The following is a 25,504-nucleotide window of genomic DNA, read 5'->3' on the forward strand; positions in this document are numbered from 1 at the left end:
TTTTATAGTGTTTGAGCGTTTTTCCCCTCAAAATCATTCAACTAGAATGTATAGGTTTCTTCCAAGGCCATTCAAAATGTCAATCGTCATCCACAGAGAAGGCAACACAACCTCACTTTGAAGTTTCAACGAACAAATTTTTTTCAAGTTGCGGTTATGTTTGCTTCTGTGGATGCTCTCGTTCGTTTTCGGCTTGTCAAAATTCGTTTTTACCGTACGATGGAAGAAACCTATAATCGAAAATTATTCTTCTGTGATGTGTGAAATACGTCATTCCCCTATTTTCTTGTGTCGTTTTCGCTTAATATTGTTACACTCTCTCTGGTACTCAATATGATTTCCGTGCATCCCGTGCATTTTAGTGCTACTGCGCTTTAGTACAATTTCATCCAACGACACATTTCCGATAACATGTTTTTACAATAATTTTGTGTTTTACCAATGCAAAATGCTCAATTTCTCCACGAATCTATTTGTGTGACTAATGTTTATTGTTACGATTGTCCTCGAACCTGTATGCTATGAACAAACTACCAAAATAATGCGACGTAGAATAGAAAAGCATTGAACTGTAACGACAATATTTTCTCGTTGCGTAAAGTACTATCGTTTCGAAATTGTGTCTGACATTTGAGAGAATCTGGAGAATGACAAAGAGCGATAATAAAAAGTGTTTATGATAAACTACAGTACACAGAAGTACACAGTATCTTTTGGACATATTTAGCAAAATCCCCGGTGTTTAAGTGATTTATTAATTGCAAAAGATAGCCAATATTGTTATTCATTAAGTGGAAATCGAAAGGACTAGTGTTACTTGCCAGCCAAGGCGATTTTGGCCCAACTTTTTTGGGTGCAAAATAATTTCCTCACCGTGAAATGATGTCATCAATTTTGTGCGGTGTACGATTAGAACAAGAACATTTTTGAGTGTGTTTACATTCGGAAAAACAGAATTGTATGGTTTTTATCGTAATTAAAACGTGTGAAGGTTAAACTAGTGGAAAAATGGTTTTCGAGAGCATCGTCACCGATTTGATGAATCGCTTCTTGGGCGATTTCATTGAAAATTTGGATAAGAAACAATTGAACATTGGCATATGGGGAGGTGAGTGAAACGTCAAAAGTTTGTTTTGCCCTCACCAAAACATCTTATTAGAATCTATGACAACGTAAAATCCATATGTGATTGAGAAGACGAATATTATTTTGATTTTTCTTTCATTTGGCATTTTCCGAATTCTGATCCAAATTCATTGCATTTATAATTGTACATCTGTAGATAATTTCTTATATTAGATCTGACTAATATGCAAAGTATCGAAATATCATCCACAGTGTGTTGCATCATTTTTATATTTCAAAGACAGGTTTACTTCCATATATATAGCGAATACAATATAAATTTCGATACCCACGTCTCACTGGTTGAATTGGTGATAGCATTAGGTCGAGGCATAGGTTAATTTGCATATATTTTTTGTTCGTTTGTAAAATGAAACCAATTTGATATACCGAAAGGAATTCACGGTCTATTAATTTTTATGATATCGCCGGTTGACTCGTTGTGTCATATTCGATTTGAATATATTCCATAATGACCCCGAGTGTCTGTAATAAGAAAGCTATGAACAAAGGAATTGTTTTGGTGACAACAATTGCCTCTGATAAGCAACAATATATCGACATCGACACTGACTATGTATCGATTTCTCGTGTTAAAAACAATTAAGATTGGCACTTGGCAACGTTTAAATGAATTGCGAAATACGAGGTGTGGTTCAATTAACATCACAAACATATTGTTCGCATAAAACTTTCACAGTTGGCAAGCATTTCCGCAAATTTACTATCGGATCTATTACTTCAATTCGTCTAAGTATTTAATCTCAAATCTTTTTATTGCATTTCTTTAAACATGCGTATATAAGACGTAATTAGTCAGAGCTTGTCGTTTATTCATTAAGTCGTTATCTGTAACTGGTTAATGATTTGTTATTTTGTCGTATTTTTGTAAACTGAGAATTTTAGCCTCATAGAAGAATTCAAGTTAGGAGGATTAAAAAGACGCTTGCACATAAGATTTTCTTTTCTCATGAATGTCATTCCAATCGTATCACGTTTACTTATCTTTTTATGACGAATTTGTTAATTGAAAGCCTTATCCTTTCATAGGCAGCAAGCATATAAACAGTTTTAGTATCGGATATGAGGGATTCTTTTGAAAAACAGCCTACCGGAATCGGGCGTGTTTTCTAGTGGAACTTTTTATAGGTACCTAGAAAGGACTTCGACCCTAGAAGCCAAAACCATTCTCAAAAAATTCTTCGAAGCTTTTATGGCTGGTGAAAGGTGATCGAAAGCCGAAAATTTGCACACGAGGTACACGAGCCGTACAGGGTCGTGTGGGGTGTCATTAGAAAGGTAATCACATGTACTATTGAGCCGAATAGAGACTCATTGGTTTTAAAATTAATCCACACTGAAATATGTGCAGTTGAAGTTTTCAACAGAAAACTTGCACTTTTCTTACCAATATTTCTCTAGTTACACGAGCCGTACATGGTGGTGTGGGGTATCATTTGAAAGGTAATTTTATGTGCTTTTGGGCCAAACCCCATAAGACCCTATTTGGTCCAAAAGCACATAAAATTACCTTTCAAATGATACCCCACACCACCATGTACGGCTCGTGTAACTGGAGAAATATTGGTAAGAAAAGTGCAAGTTTTCGGTTTTTGATCACCTTTCACCAGTCACAAAAGCTTCGAAGAATTTTTTTGAAAGTGGTTTTGGGTTCTAGGGTTGAAGTCCTTTCTAGGCACATATAAAAAAGTCCACTGGAAAATGCGTCCGATTTCGGTAGGCTGTTTTTCAAAAGAATCCCTCATTACTTCATTTTACTCTCAATATATTCAAAAGATATATTTCAAATCTTTTACTTCATTTCGTTGAAAATGTTTTTTTTGCTCTTCAAGACTACATTAATCAGAGATTGTCATTTAGGCAAAGAAATCTAGCAGAGAATTTTACAATGAACAACATTCGAAGAGCCAAAATTCAAAACTTGATGACATACAAACCTTCAAACCTTCATTAAAAAAAGGACGAGTATATCAATGTCCGTCATACCCTCTAGCAAAAGTAATCTGCGGAGCCGTTATTGTAGCAGCATTGTAAAGAATCTACTTTGGAATTCGGAAATTTCTTTTCTTAAACAAGACTATCGCGAGTAAAGAATAACCAATTCTCCTCGTCACAGGTGTTCTAACAGAATTTAGGTACTATCATTTAATACCGACATAATAATATCCAGACGGCTGTCATCTGTTATCGACAACGACAGCTAGAATAAACGACAAGCTCTGACCGATGAGCAAAAATCATGTTCAAAACAAATGAAGTAAAAGATTTCTAAAATCAATCTCTGAAAATCTGTGATTAAATGAAGTAATAGTTTAAATAGTAAAACTGTTAATATGCTTACCTTCTGTAACAGATTAAATACCGACAGAATAATATCCAGATTCTAGGTTGAAAGTACGATCAGATAGACAACGTCCATTTGATGTTTTCAGTAGATTACAATTAGAAAATCGAGTTGCAGTACAGGTGAAATTTTGTAATTTATCCTCGAATTTATCTGTCGGAAAAGAGTTGATTTCAACCTCATTGAATAACTCAAAAGGGACTTAGACGAGGACTGTTTATGCGACTCTGTTGAATAACAAACCACTTCTCGTATCGTTCTAAACAAAATAACGTCGAGGCCTTATCTCTGATCAATTTCATCATTGAGAATGTGTCAGTGTTTGGTACACATTGAGTCATGCGATTGAATACAATAACATTGCTTGTGATTCAAAAAAACATATCACACACTCGAGAGTGTTGATTAAAAAAAAGCTGTAATTGAACAAACGTCATGCTACTGGTTTTTTACGATTGGAATTCAATTGACTGTGAAGTAGAATGAAACTTCGAATTTGGTTGAACAAAGACGAATGTATTGAAAAGGGGTCAGTCTATCACAAAAGCGTAGGCTTTTTATTCTTTTTTGGAATTTTCTCCGCAGGGGGAGGAACTCTGAAGTTCGTTATCTTCGTTTATTTTGTTATCAACCCCCAAACCTTATAGTTGAAAACCCGACCCTCAAATTATGTACAATAGAAGATTAAAAGGGAAAAATTGAAACTAAAACATCGTCTAAAGAAGTAGAATGTAAGACGGAGATTTTCTGAAGCACTTCACCAGCAGTCAATGATGATATTTCAGGTTAAATGATTAATTGAATTTTCTATCAACAGGTGATGTCGTACTAAAAAACCTTCAGCTTAAGCAGAGTGCTCTAAAAGAGTTAGATTTGCCTGTTCAAACCATCTATGGATGTCTAGGTAACTTTCATTTCGGGTAGTCTAGGCATCTTGTCCACTATTCTAACCGAAATACTTTCTTCCAGGAAAATTGGTACTGAAAATACCCTGGAAAAACTTGTATAGCTTACCAGTTGTAGCTGACGTAGAAGATTTATATTTGCTAGTCGCTCCGAATGCAGCCGTACCGTACAACGCTGAAAAGCAAGAAAAAGTCGATTGGGAAGCGAAAAAGGGCGAGTTAGTTAAGTTCGATGAAGCCAAAAAGCGCGAACAAGAGAAGGACAAACCGCAGGCAGATAAATCGTTCACTGAAAAATTAGTCGCACAAATCATCAACAATGTTCAAATTCACATCAAGAACGTTCACATCCGTTACGAAGATCGTACCACATCGTCAATACCGTTTTCGATGGGAATCACGCTTGGCACATTGGAAGTTCACACGACGAATGCCGATTGGGAAAAGGCTTTCCTATCCGAAGCACTGAGCAAAGTGTTCAAAGTGGCGAAAATGGATGGACTGGCAATTTACATGAATTGCAATTCGAATTTATTCCAGAGCAGTTCGACTACCGAGTACACGGATCTGTTCATGAAAACAATTGCCACCAAAGAAGCCGTTCCCGAAAATTTCACATACGTTCTCGGACCCATCAATTCGATAGCAAAATTGAAATTGAACATGGAACCGCAACTGGATGGATTCGAAAGTCCTAAGGTCGATCTGTTCCTGGAAATGGAGAAATTAGCCGTTGGCATAACCAAGGCGCAATATCAAAATTTAATCGGTCTGGCTGATAGCATGAGTGCGATGTCACGCGGACTACCGTACAGACAATACCGACCCTACAACACCCCGTACCGCAAAAATGCAAAAGTTTGGTGGCATTTTTCGTACGAAAGTATTTTGGAGACGGAGGTGAGACGACGAAAAAAGTGTTGGTCCTGGTCGCATATGTTGCAGCACATACAGTTATGTAAGGAATATGCGGCAGCGTATCAAGCTAAAATTTCGGTTAAGACACCCACGGCTGCTCAGATCCAGCAATGCGAAGATTTGGAAAAGAAGCTGGACCTGTACAATATACTGCTGATTCGTAAGCGTGTGGATCTGGAGGTGAAAATATCTGACAAACAAAAGGCAGAAGCACCGAAGCCAACATCCTGGTTTGGCGGATGGTTCGGCGGTAACAAAGAAGACGTTACGAAGAAGAACGAAAGCGACGACATATTGCATCAATTCAAAACAGCCATGACTCCCGCTGAAAAAGCAAAATTGTTTGAGGCAATTGGCTACACCGAAGGCGTCACAGACACCGTGCTTCCGCTGGATTACGTTGCTATATCGATGGAATTCAAACTGAATTTGTTAGAGGTGTGCGTTCGCAACGAATCACTAGTCACTGATCCGAAGTCACCGTCAACATTCAACAATCAGACCGTACTGTCGCTTCAAGTGCAAGGTGTTAAGTGCGGGATCGACCAGCGGCCCGCGTCAAACGGACTTAAAGTTGATTTGAACTTGAAAGAATTCACCGTCTGCGGCTACAAACAGGAGGACCACCTGCCGGTCTTAGTGAAATCGAAGATCGGTGAATTGGTTGACGTGTCTCTGTTGAATGTTAAATTCGAGATGAATCCGTTGGACAAGCTCTGTGATCAACGGGTGAATGTTTCGGCTAGACCATTGGAAATAGCCTACGATGCTGAGACCATCATCCAATTGGTGCAGACATTTAAATTGCCGAACAACACCAACCTATCCGAATTGACGGATGCGGCTGCGGACAAAATTTCGAATATTAAAGAACGTTCTGCGACTGGCATACAGTACATGGTGGAGAAGCATACCCGTTTGGAGGTGATGATCTCTGTAATGCCTAACTATGTGCTGATTCCGTTCGGTGGCAAATACATACCGTGAGTGAACATTGAACTGGCTGAGCAGATTTGCAGGTTTTAATTTCTCCGATTTCCCGCAGGGACAAAGTCCAAGTCATGGTCATCAGTTTGGGTAAAATTTCGCTGAAATCAGTTCCGAATGACGATCGTAAAGATATATCGATGATGCATTCACTGCAATTTACCAATGAGGATATTATGAAGGAAGTTATGGACCAGGCGTATGACAAGTTCAGATTGGATATTGAAAATATTCAGGTAAGATCACCCCGTCGCCTTAAGTCTTTCCATGTCACTGACTCTTTACAATTCGTTCAGATTTTACTAGCCAAACCGACGGATGATTGGAAAGAGATTTTGTTGAGTGGCAGAGTTACCTCGATGCATATTTTAGAACCGATAGCAATGAACGTCTGTGCTGATATGTGTGTGGTGGATGATGATCCCCGTTTGCCGAAAACTCGCATTACCTGTAAGTGTTGAGCGATTTACTTCTATTGACAGAAGTTTTAGTAAAAAACACTTTTTTTCAGCGAAATTTCCGCATATTCGGTTGTCGGTTACTGAAGACAATGTACTGGATGCGCTGGCATTGATCACTAGTATTCCTTTCCCGGAAAATGAAGAAACTAAGCCGATGGCATTGAACAAGGTAAACCATCGAAAGTGGCTGTCTCGCGGAAGGGGAAATTTTAAATCGGAAAAATTGTTTGCAGGAAAGTGGATTCGTTGCATCGAGTAAATCCTTCATCCGATATCTCGACGAAAAACAGTCCAGAAAACCGAAGAAACCGGAAGTGAAACACACCGATCTGTCGCAAGAGATCATCCAGTACACTGACTTGGAATTCTCCTTTGTCATGAACGGTTTGTGTCCTGATTCTTACCTAATAGAAGGCAAACTACTAATCGTTCCCATTGCAGAGCTTTCCGTCAACATTTACAAATCCAACAAAAGAGATTTGGATTCAACCCCGACGTCACAATATCGAACGCCAACCGAAGAGTTTCAAGATGATCAAAGTATGTCCGTCGCCAGTCATCGTTGCAGTGTGATGGAATCGGTTTTGAACGAAAGTAATCAGGAATTGAAGTTGTCGTTTCAAATCAAACAACTGGAAATGGGATTGGTGCAACGAACGTACGATATGAAGGTGTCCTTGAAGTAAGTCGTTACAGATTTTCATTTTTATAATCTCGTTCGAAGTTCACCGGGTGATTAAGTGGTGGCAGCAATTTATTTAAACAGTAGGAGTGCACGGTTACCATGACATGCGTTTCCATTCTTCGGACAACATTTTCCTTGAGAGTTGTGACCCATCGAGAGTAACCGCTAACCGTGACCTTATGATTTCTTGATAGTTTGAACACCTTGAGAGGTTTGAGTGACTCCTAGAGACTTATGGAACCTTAAAGGGTAAAAAATTCCGAAGAGCTATCAATCCAAGAGAGTTTCGAGTTGACTAGAGATAGAATCTGCGAATGATCGAGAGCTTTAAATCACTACTTCTAACGGTGCAATGATTTCTTCAGTTACCATAACATTGCCAAAGAATTGAATTTTTCTTTCCTTATGAATCGAGTCTGGGTCTCACGATCTCTTGGGAAGTAAGACAATTCAGGAATGGGCTCTCAGTCTCAGTCATATAGGTTAGAGTATGTGACTGGAGTCCGTATAGAATTCACATGGATTATGAGGCGTGACTACGTAGGGACCTTCGAATAACCGACCTGTTTTCTCCCTGAAATTAGTTAATTTGCCAAATTTCCTTCAGACTTGGAGCAATCGTAATGGATGAGTACCAGCACGTCGTGGGTGTTGAAAAAACAATCAGAATGATCGAGACACCTTGTTACGATGACCTATCTGGCTATTTGTTCTCACTTCAGTACACCAATGTAAGTCCAAGCAACCGATAGACATCCTCACCACCACCATCTTCTGATTTATTTTTTCACACACAGGCCAACAAAGCGTCACCGGAATTCACAACAAAGTACAAATCTGTCGAGCAACTCATTGAGATAAACTTTTCGGTTTTGATTTTGCGCCTGCATCAAGAAGGTTTGACCGAATTGTTGCAGATTGCCAACAATTTCCAGACTAAATTGGACAAAGTCTTACATCCGCCTGGTAAAGACCGGATTGCCAGTGCTGGTGATCCGGTAGCGAACGTTCTAGCTACCATAGCCGAAGAGCCGACTGCTGTTCCGACGTCATCGAAAGGTTGTACAATTTGAGATACGATTTTGCCAGGTGTGGTAACGATTACTTTCTACCAGCAGCTTTGCGTAACATTGCCTCGTTGGTCGATTCGATCAAGATCAAACTCATCGCAAAAATGGAACGAGTTGCAATTCTCTTGGAAAATGAGCGACGAGCAATTGCTGATTTAAAGGTTGAGTCAAAATTACGGCCGATTCCGTTCGATTGTTCCTTATTCACTTGATGTTACAGATTGAAAACTTAACAGCCGGTGTCGTGATGAAAACATCTTACACCGAAGTGTCCGTAAAACTGCAAGACATAATCATCACTGACATGAATCCAGAAACCATTCATCCAACGGTTCGATCATAACTCTATTGGCTTGTCCCGTAATTTTACCGATTTTCTTCTTCCGTTCTTTCCAGATCATTTCCGTTATCGGTGGCAATGCTATTGCATGCCAAATTGTTTTGTATAACCTTCACGAAACGTCCGTGTACAACTCGGATGACATGAAAATCGATGTGTCCATGGGCTGTGTCAAGATCATTTTTCTCAATTGGTTTGTTAACTCAGTTCTGGTGAGTACTCAGTGAAACCCTTCCAACCGAGCGATTTTCAAACGATTTATTTTACAGAGCTTTTTGGACAACTTCCAAGCCGCCCAACGAGCCATCGCCGATGCTAGTGCTGCTGCGGCAGAAACTGCCAAACAAAACATGGTCGATGCATACGCCAACGCTACCAGAATGAGACTTAACATAAAGATCAAGGCGCCCATCATCATCGTGCCAGTTGATTCGAAATCATTGGAGGCGATCTCAATTGATTTGGGTTCGCTTAGCATCACCAACAACTGTTCTGAGATAGTTGGTTCAAGTGTAAGTAGAACTATGGAGTCTCAGTGAGATGTTTTGGTTGACTTTGTTGTTGTTGAAATTAGACGACGGACTCTGGTGCTGCTATACTCGATGAAATGAAGTTGGAGTTGACTGACATGAAAATATCGAAGATTGTAGTACTAAGCAGCGATGGTGCGCAGCGTACTGGTGACTTGGGTTAGTACGATCATTGCAATTGTTAAGCTCTTCTTTCAAGTTCTATTGAAACAGAATCGGACAGCGTGTACGGAATCCGCAAGGTAAACGACCATTCAAATATGCTCGATCCGACTAGCTTTGTGCTGATAATCAAGAGGAACTTATCAAGCTCTTGGTACAAAGAAATACCGGAAATGGATATCTCGGGACGACTGAAGAGCATAATCGTAAGTTCAACTTGCTGCATTACCAATCGTCGACGCTATAAACCGAATTCATTGACTTCACACAGCTCAATCTGATGGAAAGCGATTACAAAATGTTGATGATGATACTGGGCAAAAATATGTCGGAAGGATCGGATGAGCGGACTGCAATCGTTCAACCGGTAACACCAGAGAAAACGCCAAGCAGTAAGTATTTCGGCTTAATCCTTAATTGTTACATGTTATGAACGGAAGTTCATGTAAATTTTAATTGATTTATGGAATTGCTATTAAGTCAATAATGTTCATTCGATCAGCTGCACACTGTACAGTGATCTCTCCAAATTTCTTGAATTTCTGTACGGATCTGTTCCGGATTGTAAATAACGCTTTTCGATGTGTAAACGTAGTCCATGTATTACGTGTGCTATGTTCATTAGGTTCGATTTATGGTAATTTGTAACGCTGCAAATTTGGATCTCAGTATAAGAAAGAATTCCGATTTATTCCTAGTGAAACAGAGATCCTCAAAGTGGCGAAATGGCAACCTCATTCCTAGAATTACAATAGAATTTTGGGACTGCTCGGCCAGGCGAATTACTTATATTGCGAGGTTTCTCATTTCGACACGTTTTTTGAGGATTTTTTTTCACTAAGGCAAATCCACAAAATCACCTTGCAACACTTGTACATGTGTTGATTCAAGACGACAGATTTATTCAAAAATGTTTCAATTTTCGAGTTTTAGTTTCGTAAAAAATTTGAGAATTTTTTAGGAAGTGAAACAAAGGCTCAGAGCCTGAAGTGCTCTCTCATCGTTTTCCAAAAAGTCCTTAAAGTTTGCAACAATATTGCTGACTGTTGGTGGATGTATTAGGAGGTTTTGCGTGCTGTTTAAGACGAATCTACACATGACTAAATTGTTGCCTACATTTCGGGGCAAAATTATTATTATTTTGATGATGACTCGCAGTCTTTTTCGAAAAAGTACGACCATCGTTTGTTGTTAAAATGTGTTAGCTTTTAGTAAAAATTGAAATGTTTGTGGTGATGTAACCTCAGTCCGAGAAAACTTAATATTTCACGAAAATTGCCACATATTTTGAGTTTTCTCGGAGTTAGATTACGCCACCACAAGCATTTAAATTTTTGCTGAAAACTAACACATTTTAACACCAAACGATGGTCGTACTTTTTCGAAAAAGACTGCCAGTCCAAAATTATCATCAAAATAATAATAATTTTGCCCCGAAATATAGGCAACAATTTAGCCATGTGTAGATTCATTCGTCTTAAATGTACTGAACGGCACAAGGTATGAAAGAATAATCTTTTCTTCCCGTGAACCAGGAAAATTTCCCGGGAACCAAAAATTAAAGATTGATTTCCCGCTCGTACTTTTCCCGATGGTTTTTCGAGAATCAAGACATATAATTCTCTTAATTTCGATGCCTGAACAACCCAGATTAAGGAATATTTCATTAAATTTCACTATGACATTCACCAAAAGTGATTTTTTTAGTGAAATTTAATGAAAGATTAAACAATATTAGGCCCTGACGCAGCTGTTTTCCTATAAAAGTTATCAGATTTTTCCTTACATTCCTGCAAATTATTTCGTTCTTTTAATTAATCTTTCCATATCTAAAAGGGTGGGTCCCTTGACTGTCGACGTTATCAAAAGACATTGAAAAATTCTCTTATTTTAAATGCAGAATGGTGCTGCAAAGAGTTAAAACGATTGTAAAGAGAAACAATACAATCGAAGGCATAGAGGGATTCTCCTGAAAAACAGCAGACCGAAATCGGACGCATTTTCCACTGAAATTTTTTATATGTGCCCAGTAAGGTATTCGACTCCAGAAGCCAACCCCACTTTCAAAAAAATTGTTCGAAGCTTATGTGGCTATTCAGAGGTGATCATAAACCGAAAACATGCAATTTTCTTATAGAAATTTCTCCAGTTACACGAACCGTACAGGATCGTGTGTGGTGTCATTAGAAAGGTAATTGCATGTACTTTCGGGGCAAATGTGATCCTATTGAGTTTAAAATTCATGTATGTACTTTCAGGGCAAGTAGGGTATTGTGGGGGTTTGGAAGAATCTACGATGAAGTATGAGAAGTTGAAATGTTTAAGCGGTTGTATTGCATCGTAGACCATGTACGTTTCGTGTACCGCGAGAAATATCTGTAAGAAAAGGGTTAGTTTTGAGTATTTTTTCTGGTGAAAACTTCAACTGCACAAATCTTAGTATGGGTGAATTTTAAACCCAATAAGACCCTATTTGCCCTGAACGTACATGCAATTACCTTTCTAATGAGACCCCACACGACCCTGTACAGCTCGTGTAACTGGAGAATTTTTTGTAAAAAAAGGACATGTTTTCGCTTTTCGATCACCTCACACTAGCCACTGCTGTTTTTCAGAAAAGTCCCTCAAAGATTAGGTTATAAAACCACAAGAAGTGGATGATTGTTCGAAATTAAGTGACACTTTAGGCCCGCTTGTAAAAAATACCTTTTTGCGGCTTATAGCTTCCTAATGTGTAAATTTGATGGCCTAAATTAAGCCCATACGATCATCAAATCGAAGGCGTGTGGTAGAACTACTACAGGAAGTGGACAAACATCCAAAAATAATTGGCATTTTGCACTCTCGTGTAAAACAACAAACTTGTACATTGTGTCCCACCCAAGAGGGTCAGTTACATTAGTCTGGTAAAGTTCGGAAAAAGAATGTCAGTTGCCATCAATCGAAAGTGTTCACTAGGTTCCGTTTTTGGCCAACATTTCATTCATTTTATAAAAGCGATCGTAGTTTACTGCAGATCCTCTTTTCTGGCACCGAAAGAGCAGACCACAAGACGAATCCGAAACTTATTTTACCTCTCAGGGACTCAACATTTATCCATCTGTGGATTTTTAAACTGAATTCGTAGGGCTAAATCAACTGAAAAAACCCCAAGTCAATTCTCTGTACAAAACAAGCTTTTTAGTGCTCGATGTATGCTTAATTTACTTGAACCTTAATTTAGATAGTGCATCAACGAATACGAATGCTCAATTGCACGTCCTAAACGAAGCCGAAATTACTGGTCGTGATGGTGGTGAGTGCTTTTTCTCATTTCATGCTTTCTTTTAATTTGTGAAACATTTTACTTTAATATCATGTGTAAGTAAAGAAAATCATGGCTTGATGTTGTTGCTTCTGCAATGTATAAACATTTGTCATCTGTTATCGACAACGACAGCAAGAATTAACGATAAGCTCTGTCTCATGAGGTCTTATGTAGCAAAAATCATGTTCAAAACAAATGAAGTAAAAGATTTCTGAAATCAATCTATGAAAATGTTCGATTCAAATGAAGTAACAGATCAGATAGTTTAGCTGTTAATATGCTTCCTGTCTGTGACAGGTTAATAACAAGTTTCTTCTGCTGTTTAAAATGAAAAGGAAACTGCGTAACCAAGAGACGTAACAAAACAATTTTAACATAACCAATCTTCTCTGAAATTATTGTTGTGATCGTGCAGCATTTCCTGTCCTTGAGTTCAGATATTTTGAATCAATTGACCCAATTATTAACATTCAGTTTCGTTTATTGATTTTCTTTAACATTAATTTAATAAATGTGCGTAATACACACGACGTATATTGACTGTTTACAAAGAAGATATTTCGGTTATCGCTGCATACATAATGTAACATCTAGCATTTAACATATCTATTGTTAAGGAAAAGATGGTACGTTGTTTATGAAAAGGTTTGTGATGATGATCTGTAGCTAGGATTCTCTTATTCAGCAGAATGTATGGTAAAACTAAGGAAGTGCAAGATTTTCAATCCATATTTGGCGATAATTGAAACAAAAAAAGGAATAGATTCAGTCGTTATGCCCGATACGTTCGTCGTTTGCAGACGTTTTACCAATTTTCAATATAAATTTCGGACAAAAACTAGTTCGGCCGATCTTTAGTTGTTTGTATTCATGAAGTTAGTAAAATTACTCTAAGAGTTATCCGCTGAACCTTTGACATTTGCATCTGAATATTGAGCTCATTCCTACTGCAAACTTTGAACTTATTTTTCACGGCTTTGCGGGACACGTTTCAAAGTAAAAGTCAGTTATAATCACGTTGCCGAAATATTTTGCTTTCTAAAAAAACCGATTCACGGTTTTTCGACAACCCGAACAAAAAGGCGAGTAATTTTTGCAATTTTGTTTCTGCCCTAAAGTCCTTAAGTTTTACGCAATTTTTATTTGACGATGCTTGATGAAAAGCAAACACAACAAGAATTAACCTGTTACAGACGGCTGTCATCTGTTATCGACAACGACAGCAAGAATAAACGACAAGCTCTGACTGATGAGGTCTTATATAGCAAAAAGCATGTTCAAAACAAATGAAGTAAAATCAAATGAAGTAATAGATCAGATAGTAAAACTGTTAATATGCTTGCCGTCTGTGACAGGTTGAAAAGGAAGACGAACACAACGTCCAACATGAATTGATTGCATAATTTTAACATACCGAGAACATTGTGGTAGCACAAAAGTAACAATTTGATTTCATTCACACAGAATCATCGGCATGGGATTCGTTAGCTAAAAAGACCGCCGATACGAAACCATTCGGTCTTGACATTGCTTCATTGAAACCGGGAAGTCCGACGCAGGCCGTAAATATATTTTTGAAATTCGCTTTTCAAATGGACAGCATAATTCTGAACCTGTTCACTGGTAATGAACATATATTAGTCTCATCTCCATTAACGTATTAAACGTAACGTTAAACATCTCTCTAGATCAAAACGAAGGCCTTGCAACATTCGGCATACATTTCCTTTCATTGAAGGGGACCAAGCTGGTCGATGAATCTCTTAGTGCGTCCATTGTTTTGTGTGACGTTCAGCTCGATGATACTCGACCGGACCGACAGAACTATATTACTAAGTATGCTTCAGCATTCACCATAGTACATTTGATTACTCGTTGCGAATAATGTCTTTCCCATTTCGATAGATACATGAAGAAACGCGATTCGGCAGCCCACACTCATGATGATACCTCAAAACCAGATACCTCAATGGTGGACATAGTTGTTCGCATCACTCAAAACGAGATGTTCGGTTAGAATGACGCAACACTCGGGAGTGTTGGAATCGGTTGAAACTTTTCACTTTTTCTATCTTCCAGTGAACCTCAAAGTGTCGAGTTTCGATCTGATCTTATGTTTGGAATATCTAATGAAAATCTTGCAGTTTGTTTCTGTACCTGAAGATGAGTCTGCACCTAAGGCCATCGCACCCGGTCCGGCGACAACAGCACCAACAACAGCGGTGTCGAAAAGTAATTTTGAATTTTTCGCTCACTTTATGGATTGAATTACATTGACAAAATTACAGAAACTGTTGCAGAACCTGCAGATGTATCGACAGCTCCAAGCAAACAGATGACGGTACTGTTACGAGTCGATCAGCCGGATATTATTTTGGTAGAAAAAATGGATGACATCAACTGTTTGGCGTTGATTTTGAATGTAAGTCAACTCGGACCCAAGGCGCCTCGCGAATTTGACAAACAAAAAACTTTTCCTTTAAGACTCAAATTGAATTGCGATTACGCATCCAAGACGACAAACAAAATATCAAGGGCGACATATCCGATCTGAAATTCTACATCTGCGAATTTAATCCTGCCAGACGAGAGGCAACCAAACATTTTATTTTGCAGCCATGCCAGATTGCTCTGCATGGTAATACGCCCGAAGAGAGAGGAATGAACATTAGTCTGACAACGAGTGACATTCGAGTCAATATTTCACCAGGTATACTAGCCCTACTGTCGTACTATTGTAGGAGATTGCTCTGCTAATAGTAACTCTTCACAGCAATTATTGAACTTTTGAACAAGACATTGACTACTCTGACCGGAAGTGAAGCCAAGAATGATGAAACTTTGGTGGAAATGACGGACTACAGCGACCTTTGGGATGTAAAAACGTACAAAGACGCCGACTATTGGTTTATGAAAGTTGGTAAGCGAATTCGACCGAATAAAATTGTTTTCCAAAAACCAAAGGTAACAAATCTTGAACTACAGACGATGCCGAGGATGTTCTAAAGACATTGGATCTAGTTGAAGTAAAGGAACATTTACCGGAAGTGTGTATTGTAGAAGTACCGTCCATCGTTTTGGTTATTGAAACGGGTTTGGGCTACTACACGTATCCGATGTTAGTAATCGAAACCAAAATGAATGCCCAAGTGAGAGATTGGAGCTCAGAGGTAAGTGGAGACATTCAGACGTTTCAGTGGTTCTTGAATTTCCATTGATCTCCACAGATTTCCATTGAAAGTTCAATGACCCTTGGAATGGCTTACTACAACAGTTCCATGGCGGTATGGGAACCAATTATCGAACCGAATGAACGGGAAAAATCAAATGGATTGTCTGAATACGGTCCATGGGAACTCAATTTTAGTTTGAAAATCGAAAAGAATTTGGATGACAATACGGGTCAAGGTAATGAGCGAAATCTGTCGAATCGTCTCGTAACTCCCTCGAGTGACCCGAGTTTTGTCTCTTTCGTTTTTTCAGTCGAACCAAAAACAAAAATCTCAGTCTCATCGTCGGATACGTTGGAAATGTCCGTCACGAAAACGTGTCTCGACGTTCTACAAGATCTTGGAAATGCATTTTCTCAGGCTATTCGTCCGGAAGGCTTGCACAAACCGGATATTGTAGCGCCGTACATTGTCGAAAATGATACCGGCTTCGATGTTACGTTGAATCTCAAACGAGGAGCATTTTTCTTGCACACCTCGCATCTACCGACTGGTACTGGTAATGAAGAAGTCGTAAGAAGTGGCGTCGTTTTTAAGTCATCGACGACCAATGGAACTGAACTGAGTCCGGAAGAAGTGACAACATGCAAAATTTCGCCAGGAGCTAAAGCTTATCTGCAGGGAAAGAAGGAGGATTCAATGAATGCGATCAGTGCGTTTAGTTCGCTGAACAAGGATAGTCAAAACGACATGTTCTTACACGTACAGGTACGGGCGGATTAACATAATCGAATTGATTCGCTCTGTTTGATTGTTTTGTTTCGACAACAGATTGGTGACATCGATAAAGAGGTTACGCTGCCTATACATAAGGCCGATCGACGATACTTTCCACTGTACCGGGATACGAAACAGGAACCTTGGGGAATCCTGTCAAATGTGAAAACTGAGTACGGCAGTAAAGTCATCACCATCAGCGGTGTACTTAAGGTAAATGATTTTACCCTCAAGGAGCACGATGACACGACGACTAACATGTTTATCCTTCAGATACAAAACCACTTTTCAACCACGGTCAACGTATTCCGAATGCGTGACGGAATCTTCCACGACATCGGCCAAGTTGCACCCGGTTCTAGCTACAATGTACCTCTACACGCGTTATATGCTGCGCACAAGGAACTGTACTTTTCGATAGCCGGATATAAAACATCGGTTCAAGGAATCAACTGGAAAGATTGTCCCAGCGACTTTAAGTACACAAAATACCTGCAATGTGACCCAATGGACACATTCGAACCATTTTATATAACGGTAAATTTCACTAGCCTTATTCGAAGAGCAGGACGTGCAGAGGTTCGGCTTTATTTTTCAGGCAATCCGAGAACGCGAAGAAGTTTACCATGAAGTTACATCTAAAGTGACGATGCTAAGTGCGTGCTATGTGGTTCACTTGAAACCACCACTCTATTTGCGGAACGCTTTACCCATCGATATTAGTATATCAGTTGCTGGTTGCTCGGTAGCCAATACCGATGATGTAACCGAAGCCAAAGAAGTGTCACAAGTCGATGGATCTCCGGTTAAGAAAAATGTCGGCCTGGAACTTTCGCCAAGAGATGACTTTTTGGACTATGGCGAAAAAGTGGTTAAACCCGGCGATGTACTTCATCTGCCAACGGTTAAGACAACCGTCAAAGAAGGTGACAATAAGAGTTATCTCGTTGCAAGGGTGAGACTTTGATGCTAAACCGAAAAAGAGTTTGGACTCAATGTCGTGTCCTTTCAGCTCATTCAATATTTGGAAAAAGATTGGTCCTGCACCACTGAAATACCGTCTGTTCCATCTGAGTTTGCCGTCTGGACATTCTCCTCATATGATTCAGTGGATAAAATGACTCTTGACTTGGGTGTTAAGTACGTTAAGCTGTTGATTGTCAACTCGACTTTCATTTTATTTCAAATTCAATTTCCCCACAGGTTCGAAAATCGTTATGGCAGCCTTCAGTTAACGGTGTATTGTCCGTACTGGATGATCAACAAAACCGGTCTTCTTTTGAGCTATCGCGTAAGTAAATAAGTCTAAGACAATCAAACTAACGACTGGAATAGCTTTGAACTAACATTTTAAAAATTACGTTAACAACCGCTAGAAGTCACGAAAAACCGAAAAACATGAACTCTCTGGTTCACCTGCTAAGGTACTGGCCATTCTTGTGTCTTTTGTCGTAAATTTTAGCAATTTTGGGGGCGATTTTTGATTCAGTTTAAGACTTGTATCAAGGAGAGCCTTTCGCTGTACTCTTTGGTTTCATTTGCTTCCACCAATTTTTTTTTTTCGCGCATTTTCAATGGATCAACCTTTCAGAAACGGTTAGGGATATGTTATCGACAAGTCCTGAACTCAGGATGATATTGTCCTGATAAATGATAAAATGAATGTTTTAAGAGTGATATCGCCAAATCTTCAGGTGATTTTTTTAACTTTGGAAACAAGCGGTCTCCGGTTTTAATGAGTGATAGCTCGTTGGATTCGTCTTTCAATTCTAGGAAACACGTGTCTTTCACTTTTTCTTTAAAAAAATTGTTTTCTTTGAAAAGCGCTCAAAAGTGAAGACATGTCAGAGGGTACCGAAAACAGTTTTTCGGCAATAACTCAAGAAAAAATTATTTTAAATTGTTGTAATGTTGTACGATTGTCGGCCTTGAAAAGACCTACAGGTGGAGTATACGCACCGCTTGGTGCTAGTTGATCCACTAGAGTTATGACTAGAAATATAGTGAATGTTCGGAGAGGCCGCCTTTTCTGCAGCTTCGATGTACCACGGAGCTGAGTATGGGGTGTTGTAGCTGGCCTCACCCACTATCGTTGCACATATAAATGAATCCAGTACTTTTGGGCTGCAAGCCTACAGAAGTCTTGAAAAAAAAGTTGGTGCCAAAATGTAGATTTTTTCCTTCTGTCTGAGGGCCCAACTGCCAGAACAGCGTTTGGAACGGTTCTATGTGAGTAATTTTGTATCGTCTACTATTCCATTACCGTATACGCTTCACTTTGACTCGAATATAGGTCGTTACAACAGTAATTCTTGTGAAAAATTATTAAATTTTTCTCGGAGGATTTTAGTCAAATAAAGTGTTAGCGTATAGCAAATGACCTCAGGAGTCCGGAACAGTAATTAGTTTTTCAATTGGACCAATATTTGCTACGCGACAGGAGTTTGGAAAACCGATACGATCAAGTGGGAGCAAACGGTTTTCCAAACTCCTGTCCCGTAGCAAATATTGGTCCAATTGAAAAACTAATTACTGTTCCGTAGTCCTGAGGTCATTTGCTATACGCTAACACTTTATTTGACTAAAATCCTCGGAGAAAACTTTAATGATTTTTCTCTTGATATTACTAATAGTGGATCTGATATATTCGCGACATAGCGAAGCGTTTTTCTATTGATAAGGTGAAAGAATAGTAGACAATAAAAAATGATTGCCGTAGTACCATTCCAGATGCTCTTCTGGCAGTTGGGCCCTCAGAAAGAAGGAAAAAATCTACATTTTGGCACCAACTTTTTTTTCAAGACTTCTGTAGGCTTGCAGCCCAAAAGTACTGGGTTCATTTATATGTGCAACGATAGTGGGTGAGGCCAGCTACAACACCCCGTGGTACATCGAAGCTGCAGAGAAGGCGGACTCTCCGAACATTCACTATATTTCTAGTCATAACTCTAGTGGATCAACTAGCACCAAGCGGTGCGTATACTCTACCTGTAGGTCTTTTCAAGGCCGACAATCGTACAACATTACAACCATTTAAAATAATTTTTTCTTGAGTTATTGCCGAAAAACTGTTTTCGGTACCCTCTGGCATGTCTTCACTTTTGAGCGCTTTTCACAGAAAACAAATTTTTTTAAGAAAAAGTGAAAGACACGTGTTTCCTAGAATTGGAAGACGAATCCAACGAGCTATCACTCATTAAAACCGGAGACCGCTTGTTTCCCAATCACCTGAAGATTTGGCGATATCACTCTTAACAAATGAAGTAAAAGAATTTGCGGCATTCACTGGGCGATACTTTAAACAAATGAAGTAAAAGATTTAAACAACTGACCGTTTCTTAAAGGTTAACGAAGGTGACGATACTTAGAATAGCTTGCAAATTAGTTTAGTCGTCTTCGTGGAAATTTGTGTCCTAACAATTTTAGTCGACTTTATCGACTCACTTACCTGTACTGGTGATCCATTTTTAATTTCCCAATTTGTTTGAATGAAAGTATTTCTTGTCATTTTACTCAATAAATCCAATCCAACCAGGCCAGCGACGAAAATGTCAACGTTCTCTACCATCCTCCCGAATGGGAAGGACCGATTCTATTCTCCTTCCGCGAAAAGGTCTTTTTCGGAAAGAAACGTGCATCCGTCCGAGTCGAATCCGGAGAATGGAGCGATCGTTTTGCCTTGGACGCGGCTGGATCTACTGGCGTTGTGGAATGCAAATCGAATGAGATGATCTATGAGGTATGAACGCTTCACATTTTTCGTAAATTTATTCGCTAAACAGTTGGGTTACAGATTGCCGTACACAATACACTGACGCACAACTCGTTGACGAAACAAATCATGTTCATTCCGATGTATGTGATGATGAACAAAGCCCCATTTACGATCGAAGTACAGGAGGATCGACGACCTGGCGATCCGTGGATTGAAGTGCCTCAAGATCAATGTGTTCCACTATGGCCAAAGACTGACTCCAGCAAATTGTTGCGCGTCAAATCCAAAGACGACATGAATTTGTCCTGCCCGTTCCGATTCAATGAGGTGCAGTGTAGTTTGCTCCGATTCAATAACAAGGTATGTCGTCGAGGTCAAGCCATTACTATGTACCTGTGAGTGAATTAATGCATTTTGAATCCTTCCAGTATGGTGGAATAAATGTCGATGTTCAAGTGACCGAAGGAGGTGTTTACATTACATTTATGCAGTACCATGCTGGCGATGCTCCAGCTCTAATCATTAATCACACAAATCATCCTATCAGTTTCCGGGAAAAAGGAAATGTTAACGAAAGGTGCGCTTGCTTCCATTACCATTTTCCATTCAAACTTTTTAAACGAATTTGTCGCACAGATCTCTCAATCCATCCGAAAAGATTCTCTACACATGGACTGATCCGGCTGGCGATCGAATTTTGTTATTTAACGACGGTGACAAGCACATTGAAAATGACTTACGTCGCGATGGAGTCGCCCCGTACCAGTAATTTTGAATAATTTTTTCTCTTGCTGATCGAAACGTTCAAATGAGCTTTTATGTTACACAGAAATTGTCAGGATGAGAAATGTTTCTGGGCATCGTTCTTGGATGGAACGCAAAGGGTGCTGCTGTTTACCAACGATGAATACATTGCAACTGAAACGCAGAGCGTCAATCAATTGGAAAAGGTAGGTGGAAATGATGTGCAGCAGGTAGACGATTCGTACGGACTAGCAATCCAGTGCGGTACGTTTGCTTCGCAGCAACTTCTAAGTCTCGTTGTCTTGATACCTCGAACGGATAAAAGAGGCTGGAGTTCTCCCTACTGACTATTACGTGCATCGGATAAAGTATTTCCCCTGGCGCACCGCCTAACCAATTCATTTTCCCAAAATTCAGGTGACCCAAGAAATCGAAGTTGACATCCATGGTATCGGATTGTCGCTGGTCAATAATTTGAAGCAATGCGACATCATGTACATCGGTATCGCCAGTTCGGGTGTAATTTGGGAGGAGAAGAAGAAGAACAAATATTTCAAACAGATGAAGATCCAAGAGGTTCAGAACATGGAAAGTAAATTTCAGGAATACTTACGCGACAGACAGGTCGGATCACCGCCAAATAAACAATACCATTTGGATGGCGCCGGCAAAATTCGAATCGATTTCGACGAAATGAAATTGTACAAATCGAATCCGCGTGAAATTCAACGCATGTTCTATCCGGGCCTGTGGATCAAAATGAACTCATCTCCATATCAAAAGCAAATTCATGCGAAAATCAATCGAATACAAATTGACAATCAATTGGCTGATTGTATATTCCCGGTGGTGCTGGCACCTGTGCCACCGCCGAAAAGTGTTGCCGCTACAACTGGTGCGTTGATAATTTGTTGATTGATTGGGAAAATGGCAATTTGAAATTAATTAACAATTTCGATTCGATTAGCGTTGAAACCGTTTGTGGAGTGCAGTATTGTGGAACGAATCATTCCCCATTCGGATGTTAAACAATTCAAATACCTTACGATGCTGATACAAGAGTTTCACGTTAAAGTCGACTTGTTGTTCATCAATGAAATCGTGGAAATGGTTAGCACGGACTTGACGGACGAGGAATCGGTAAGTTGCATAGCTCTTTACCACTGCTCTCTACCATCATTTCTGACCACATAAATCGCACCAAATAGCGCCAGAAATTCGCCGACGATATTCAACGCCAAAAGGAACCTCTGTCGGCTCTCGTTCTGACCCATTCGTCTCAAGAGCAAAAGAACTTCTACGATCAACTGCATTTGGGTCCATTGAAAATTCACATTTCCTTCTCAATGGCTGGCTTGGAGCCAGGAGCTCTACCTGGTGTATTGTCAACAATTCTGCAAGGTGTTGGCGTCACTCTTACTGACATCAATGACATCGTCTTCAGACTGTCGTTTTTCGATCGACAATACACATTCTTCACTCAACGACAATTGACGTCGGAAATCGTGAACCATTATGCTGGGCAGGCGGTTAAACAAGCTTATGTACTGATATTAGGATTGGATGTTATTGGAAATCCTTACGGATTGGTTGTTGGACTAACGAAGGGTGTCGAAGATCTGTTTTATGAACCGTTCCAGGTAACACCGGCATTTGTAAGTTCAGTTCGGACATTATAACAATTAAATGTTCTTAGGGAGCCGTTCAAGGACCGCAAGAATTTGCTGAAGGCTTGGTGCTTGGTGTCAAATCGCTATTTGGCCATACAGTTGGTGGTGCAGCTGGAGCTGTCTCCAAGTATATATTCAATTAATTGCTCTGGTGTTGCACATCAATACTGAATCAAAAAATGTTTCAGAATCACCGGCGCAATGGGCAAAGGTCTGGCAGCACTGACCTTCGACAAAGAGTATCAAAAGAAACGCCGTGAACAACTCAACAAGAAACCAGCTAATTTACAGGAAGGCATTGCACGGAGTGGAAAGGGACTCGTCATGGGTGTCGTCGATGGTGTAACCGGCGTATTTACGAAACCGATCAGTGGAGCCAAGGCAGATGGAGTCGAAGGTTTCTTCAAAGGCTTGGGTCAAGGTGCCGTCGGTTTGTTGGCCCGACCGACAACTGGTATCGTTGACTTTGCCAGCGGTAGTTTCGATGCCGTTAAACGAGCTGCTGAAATGTCTGAAGATGTGAATCGGTTACGTGCTCCCCGTTTCTTACACTCTGACGGAATATTGAGACCATTTTGTGTTCGTGAAGCTGAAGGAAATAAATTGTTGAAGTGAGTTGACTCGAAAATGTGTTCGGGAAGCGTGAACTGCAACTTCATGTTTTGAAATTTTAATTGCAGAGAAATCGAAAAGGGAAAATACGCCAACAGTGACACCTTCGCTCATTATGAAGTGATAATTGAAAAACGGGACGTTCTTCTGCTGTCAGACCATCGCATTTTATATTGCGTGAAGAATGACATATTTGGTGGTTGGCAGGTAAAACGAAGAATCTGTCAAGCGTCCAAATCAAACTCAAAATTTTACCGATAATTTTCTAGGTGGAATGGACCTATCGTTGGCCCGAAATCACTTCCATTAAAGCGACTGAACGTGGCGTCCAAATCGTTATCGGTGAAAAAACCAAAAAGATGTTCGGCGTCTTTGGGTCCAGTGATCAGTTGAAGAAATTGATATTAATCCAGCAACGAGCAAAACGTGACAATCTCACCATTATCATGGATGCGTTGAAGCAAAAGAGCGCCTTATCAGACAAATAAACTTTTGAATTTCGCTCATTTTTTTCTTTCATATGATAATCGCTTTGTGTTGAAAATGTTTGCACTTCCTTTGTACTCACCAGATTTTGGAGAAGAAATTCAAATCTAAAATGTCGAAAATTTATTGCGAATAAAAGTTCTACCTCAATTGGACGAAAAAGTTTTAAGAAAATTTTCATCTGTCATAACGACGACAAAGATAATTACAAGCTCTCGGTAATATGGTCCTTTATATAGTAAAATGCATGTTAAACAAAATTGAAGTACAAGATTTGAAATCAGCCGATTAAAAATACTTTGATCGATGGAAGTAATAGATCCGATAATAATACTGGACATATGCTTGCCATATGCAACAGGCTAAATGCTGTTGGTGGACTGATGCTTTCAATATTTGCGAGATATTTTTTTACAAATTTTTATTTTCTGTTTTTGTTCCCTTTTTCAAACTAATTTTTTACCTAAGATGTTTAACACCCACTTGCTTTTTCTAAAAAAAAAAAATTAAAAAAAATTTGAAAATAACAGAAAATTTGTTTTATTGCATTCGTCTCTGCATTCTGCCAGAGCCAATCGGTTGGTAACAATTAATTTTCCGACGGTAGCCTCTACCTGTACTCACCGTTCACAAACTGTAAGCACGGTCATTGAGCATTTAAATTTACAGCACAAGCTTTATCAAATTTGTTCGCCCGCTCAAAATTTTCTTTTACACAAAAAGGCAGCTCTCATTTATTTTACCAGAATCGAATATTTAGTAGCTCTCTGGCATTCGCTAATTATCTAAACCACAACCACCCGCCAACATAAGAAGAAGATTTAAACTGAAGAATTGTTTTTTATAATGGAACGTTGTGCAGTTGAATGAATTTTAATTGGGCATTTGGATGCAAATTCGATATTTTTGGATATTATTAGCCATCTCCTGAACAAGAAAAGTGCTAAAAGACTGGTATGCAGAGCCTATTTTTGAGAAATTATTTTCTTAAAATTTCACGGTTTTCCTGAAATTTCTCGAATTTTCTTGAAAATTAGAAATCACAGAAAGGTTTCAAGAAATTTCGAAAAAAATTAAGAAATTTAGAGAAACTTCAAGAAAATATTTTCTCAAATTAGGCTCTGCTGGTTGGGGTTACAATCGGTAGTGGTTGGAATTCTAACAGTAATGGTACAAAAATTGGGTGCCATGAGTGCAAGAGAAGCCGGTAGAGACACGCCAAAGTCTAAAAAATAAAAGGTCATAGAGACGAGGATACCTCGGTGGATAAAGTGGAAGCATTATAATTTGATCGATTCTATTCATTTTTAAATAATTGTAGCTTTTCAAAAAATCATTTCGAAAACATTACAGTATAAAAGCTTACACATGCGCATTAGAGCTGTTTACTCGCGGTATACCTGCGGGTAATCCGTTCAAATGCATGTGTCTAAGCTTTTATACTGTAATGTTTTCGAAATGATTTCTTCGAAAAC

The 25,504-nt window shown here is 39.3% G+C and overlaps 1 protein-coding gene across 4 annotated transcripts; it reads left to right on the top strand.

Annotated features, from left to right (window-relative positions):
- The first annotated feature begins 631 nt into the window (after nucleotides 1–631).
- LOC119079363 (vacuolar protein sorting-associated protein 13) lies at nucleotides 632–24,552 on the top strand. 4 transcript variants are annotated; one of them, XM_037187211.1, is made up of 46 exons: nucleotides 632–1,108; nucleotides 4,308–4,394; nucleotides 4,460–6,296; nucleotides 6,359–6,536; nucleotides 6,597–6,750; nucleotides 6,812–6,930; nucleotides 6,995–7,145; nucleotides 7,203–7,443; nucleotides 8,054–8,177; nucleotides 8,244–8,505; nucleotides 8,562–8,677; nucleotides 8,737–8,847; nucleotides 8,913–9,068; nucleotides 9,126–9,368; nucleotides 9,431–9,545; nucleotides 9,600–9,754; nucleotides 9,820–9,940; nucleotides 12,772–12,843; nucleotides 14,320–14,478; nucleotides 14,544–14,691; nucleotides 14,761–14,867; nucleotides 14,935–15,087; nucleotides 15,144–15,277; nucleotides 15,340–15,565; nucleotides 15,629–15,775; nucleotides 15,841–16,025; nucleotides 16,083–16,263; nucleotides 16,339–16,793; nucleotides 16,857–17,015; nucleotides 17,076–17,339; nucleotides 17,401–17,757; nucleotides 17,815–17,942; nucleotides 18,006–18,093; nucleotides 18,179–18,226; nucleotides 20,338–20,541; nucleotides 20,596–20,877; nucleotides 20,946–21,094; nucleotides 21,154–21,282; nucleotides 21,347–21,467; nucleotides 21,679–22,156; nucleotides 22,229–22,401; nucleotides 22,470–22,901; nucleotides 22,958–23,058; nucleotides 23,120–23,542; nucleotides 23,612–23,750; nucleotides 23,813–24,552. In XM_037187211.1, the coding sequence occupies exons 1-46, from the start codon at nucleotides 1,009–1,011 to the stop codon at nucleotides 24,029–24,031; spliced, it is 10,131 nt and encodes a 3,376-aa protein (XP_037043106.1). In that variant the 5' UTR covers nucleotides 632–1,008; the 3' UTR covers nucleotides 24,032–24,552. The 4 variants fall into 4 exon arrangements, with proteins under 4 accessions (XP_037043106.1, XP_037043107.1, XP_037043109.1 ...); XM_037187212.1 differs by having other exon boundaries at nucleotides 8,565–8,677; XM_037187214.1 differs by lacking the exon at nucleotides 12,772–12,843.
- The last annotated feature ends 952 nt before the right edge of the window (nucleotides 24,553–25,504 follow it).

This window comes from Bradysia coprophila, unplaced genomic scaffold (genome assembly GCF_014529535.1).
Source record: "Bradysia coprophila strain Holo2 unplaced genomic scaffold, BU_Bcop_v1 contig_324, whole genome shotgun sequence".
Classification (NCBI taxonomy): Eukaryota; Metazoa; Arthropoda; class Insecta; order Diptera; family Sciaridae; genus Bradysia; species Bradysia coprophila.

Excerpts from the sequence above, each read along its gene's own strand:
- LOC119079363 (XM_037187211.1), top strand. The coding sequence starts at position 1,009 with ATGGTTTTCGAGAGCATCGTCACCGATTTGATGAATCGCTTCTTGGGC. Across the intron at positions 9,069-9,125 it reads GGTTTGTTAACTCAGTTCTG|AGCTTTTTGGACAACTTCCA; the intron begins GTGAGTACTCAG and ends TTTATTTTACAG. Across the intron at positions 23,543-23,611 it reads GAAGGAAATAAATTGTTGAA|AGAAATCGAAAAGGGAAAAT; the intron begins GTGAGTTGACTC and ends TTTTAATTGCAG.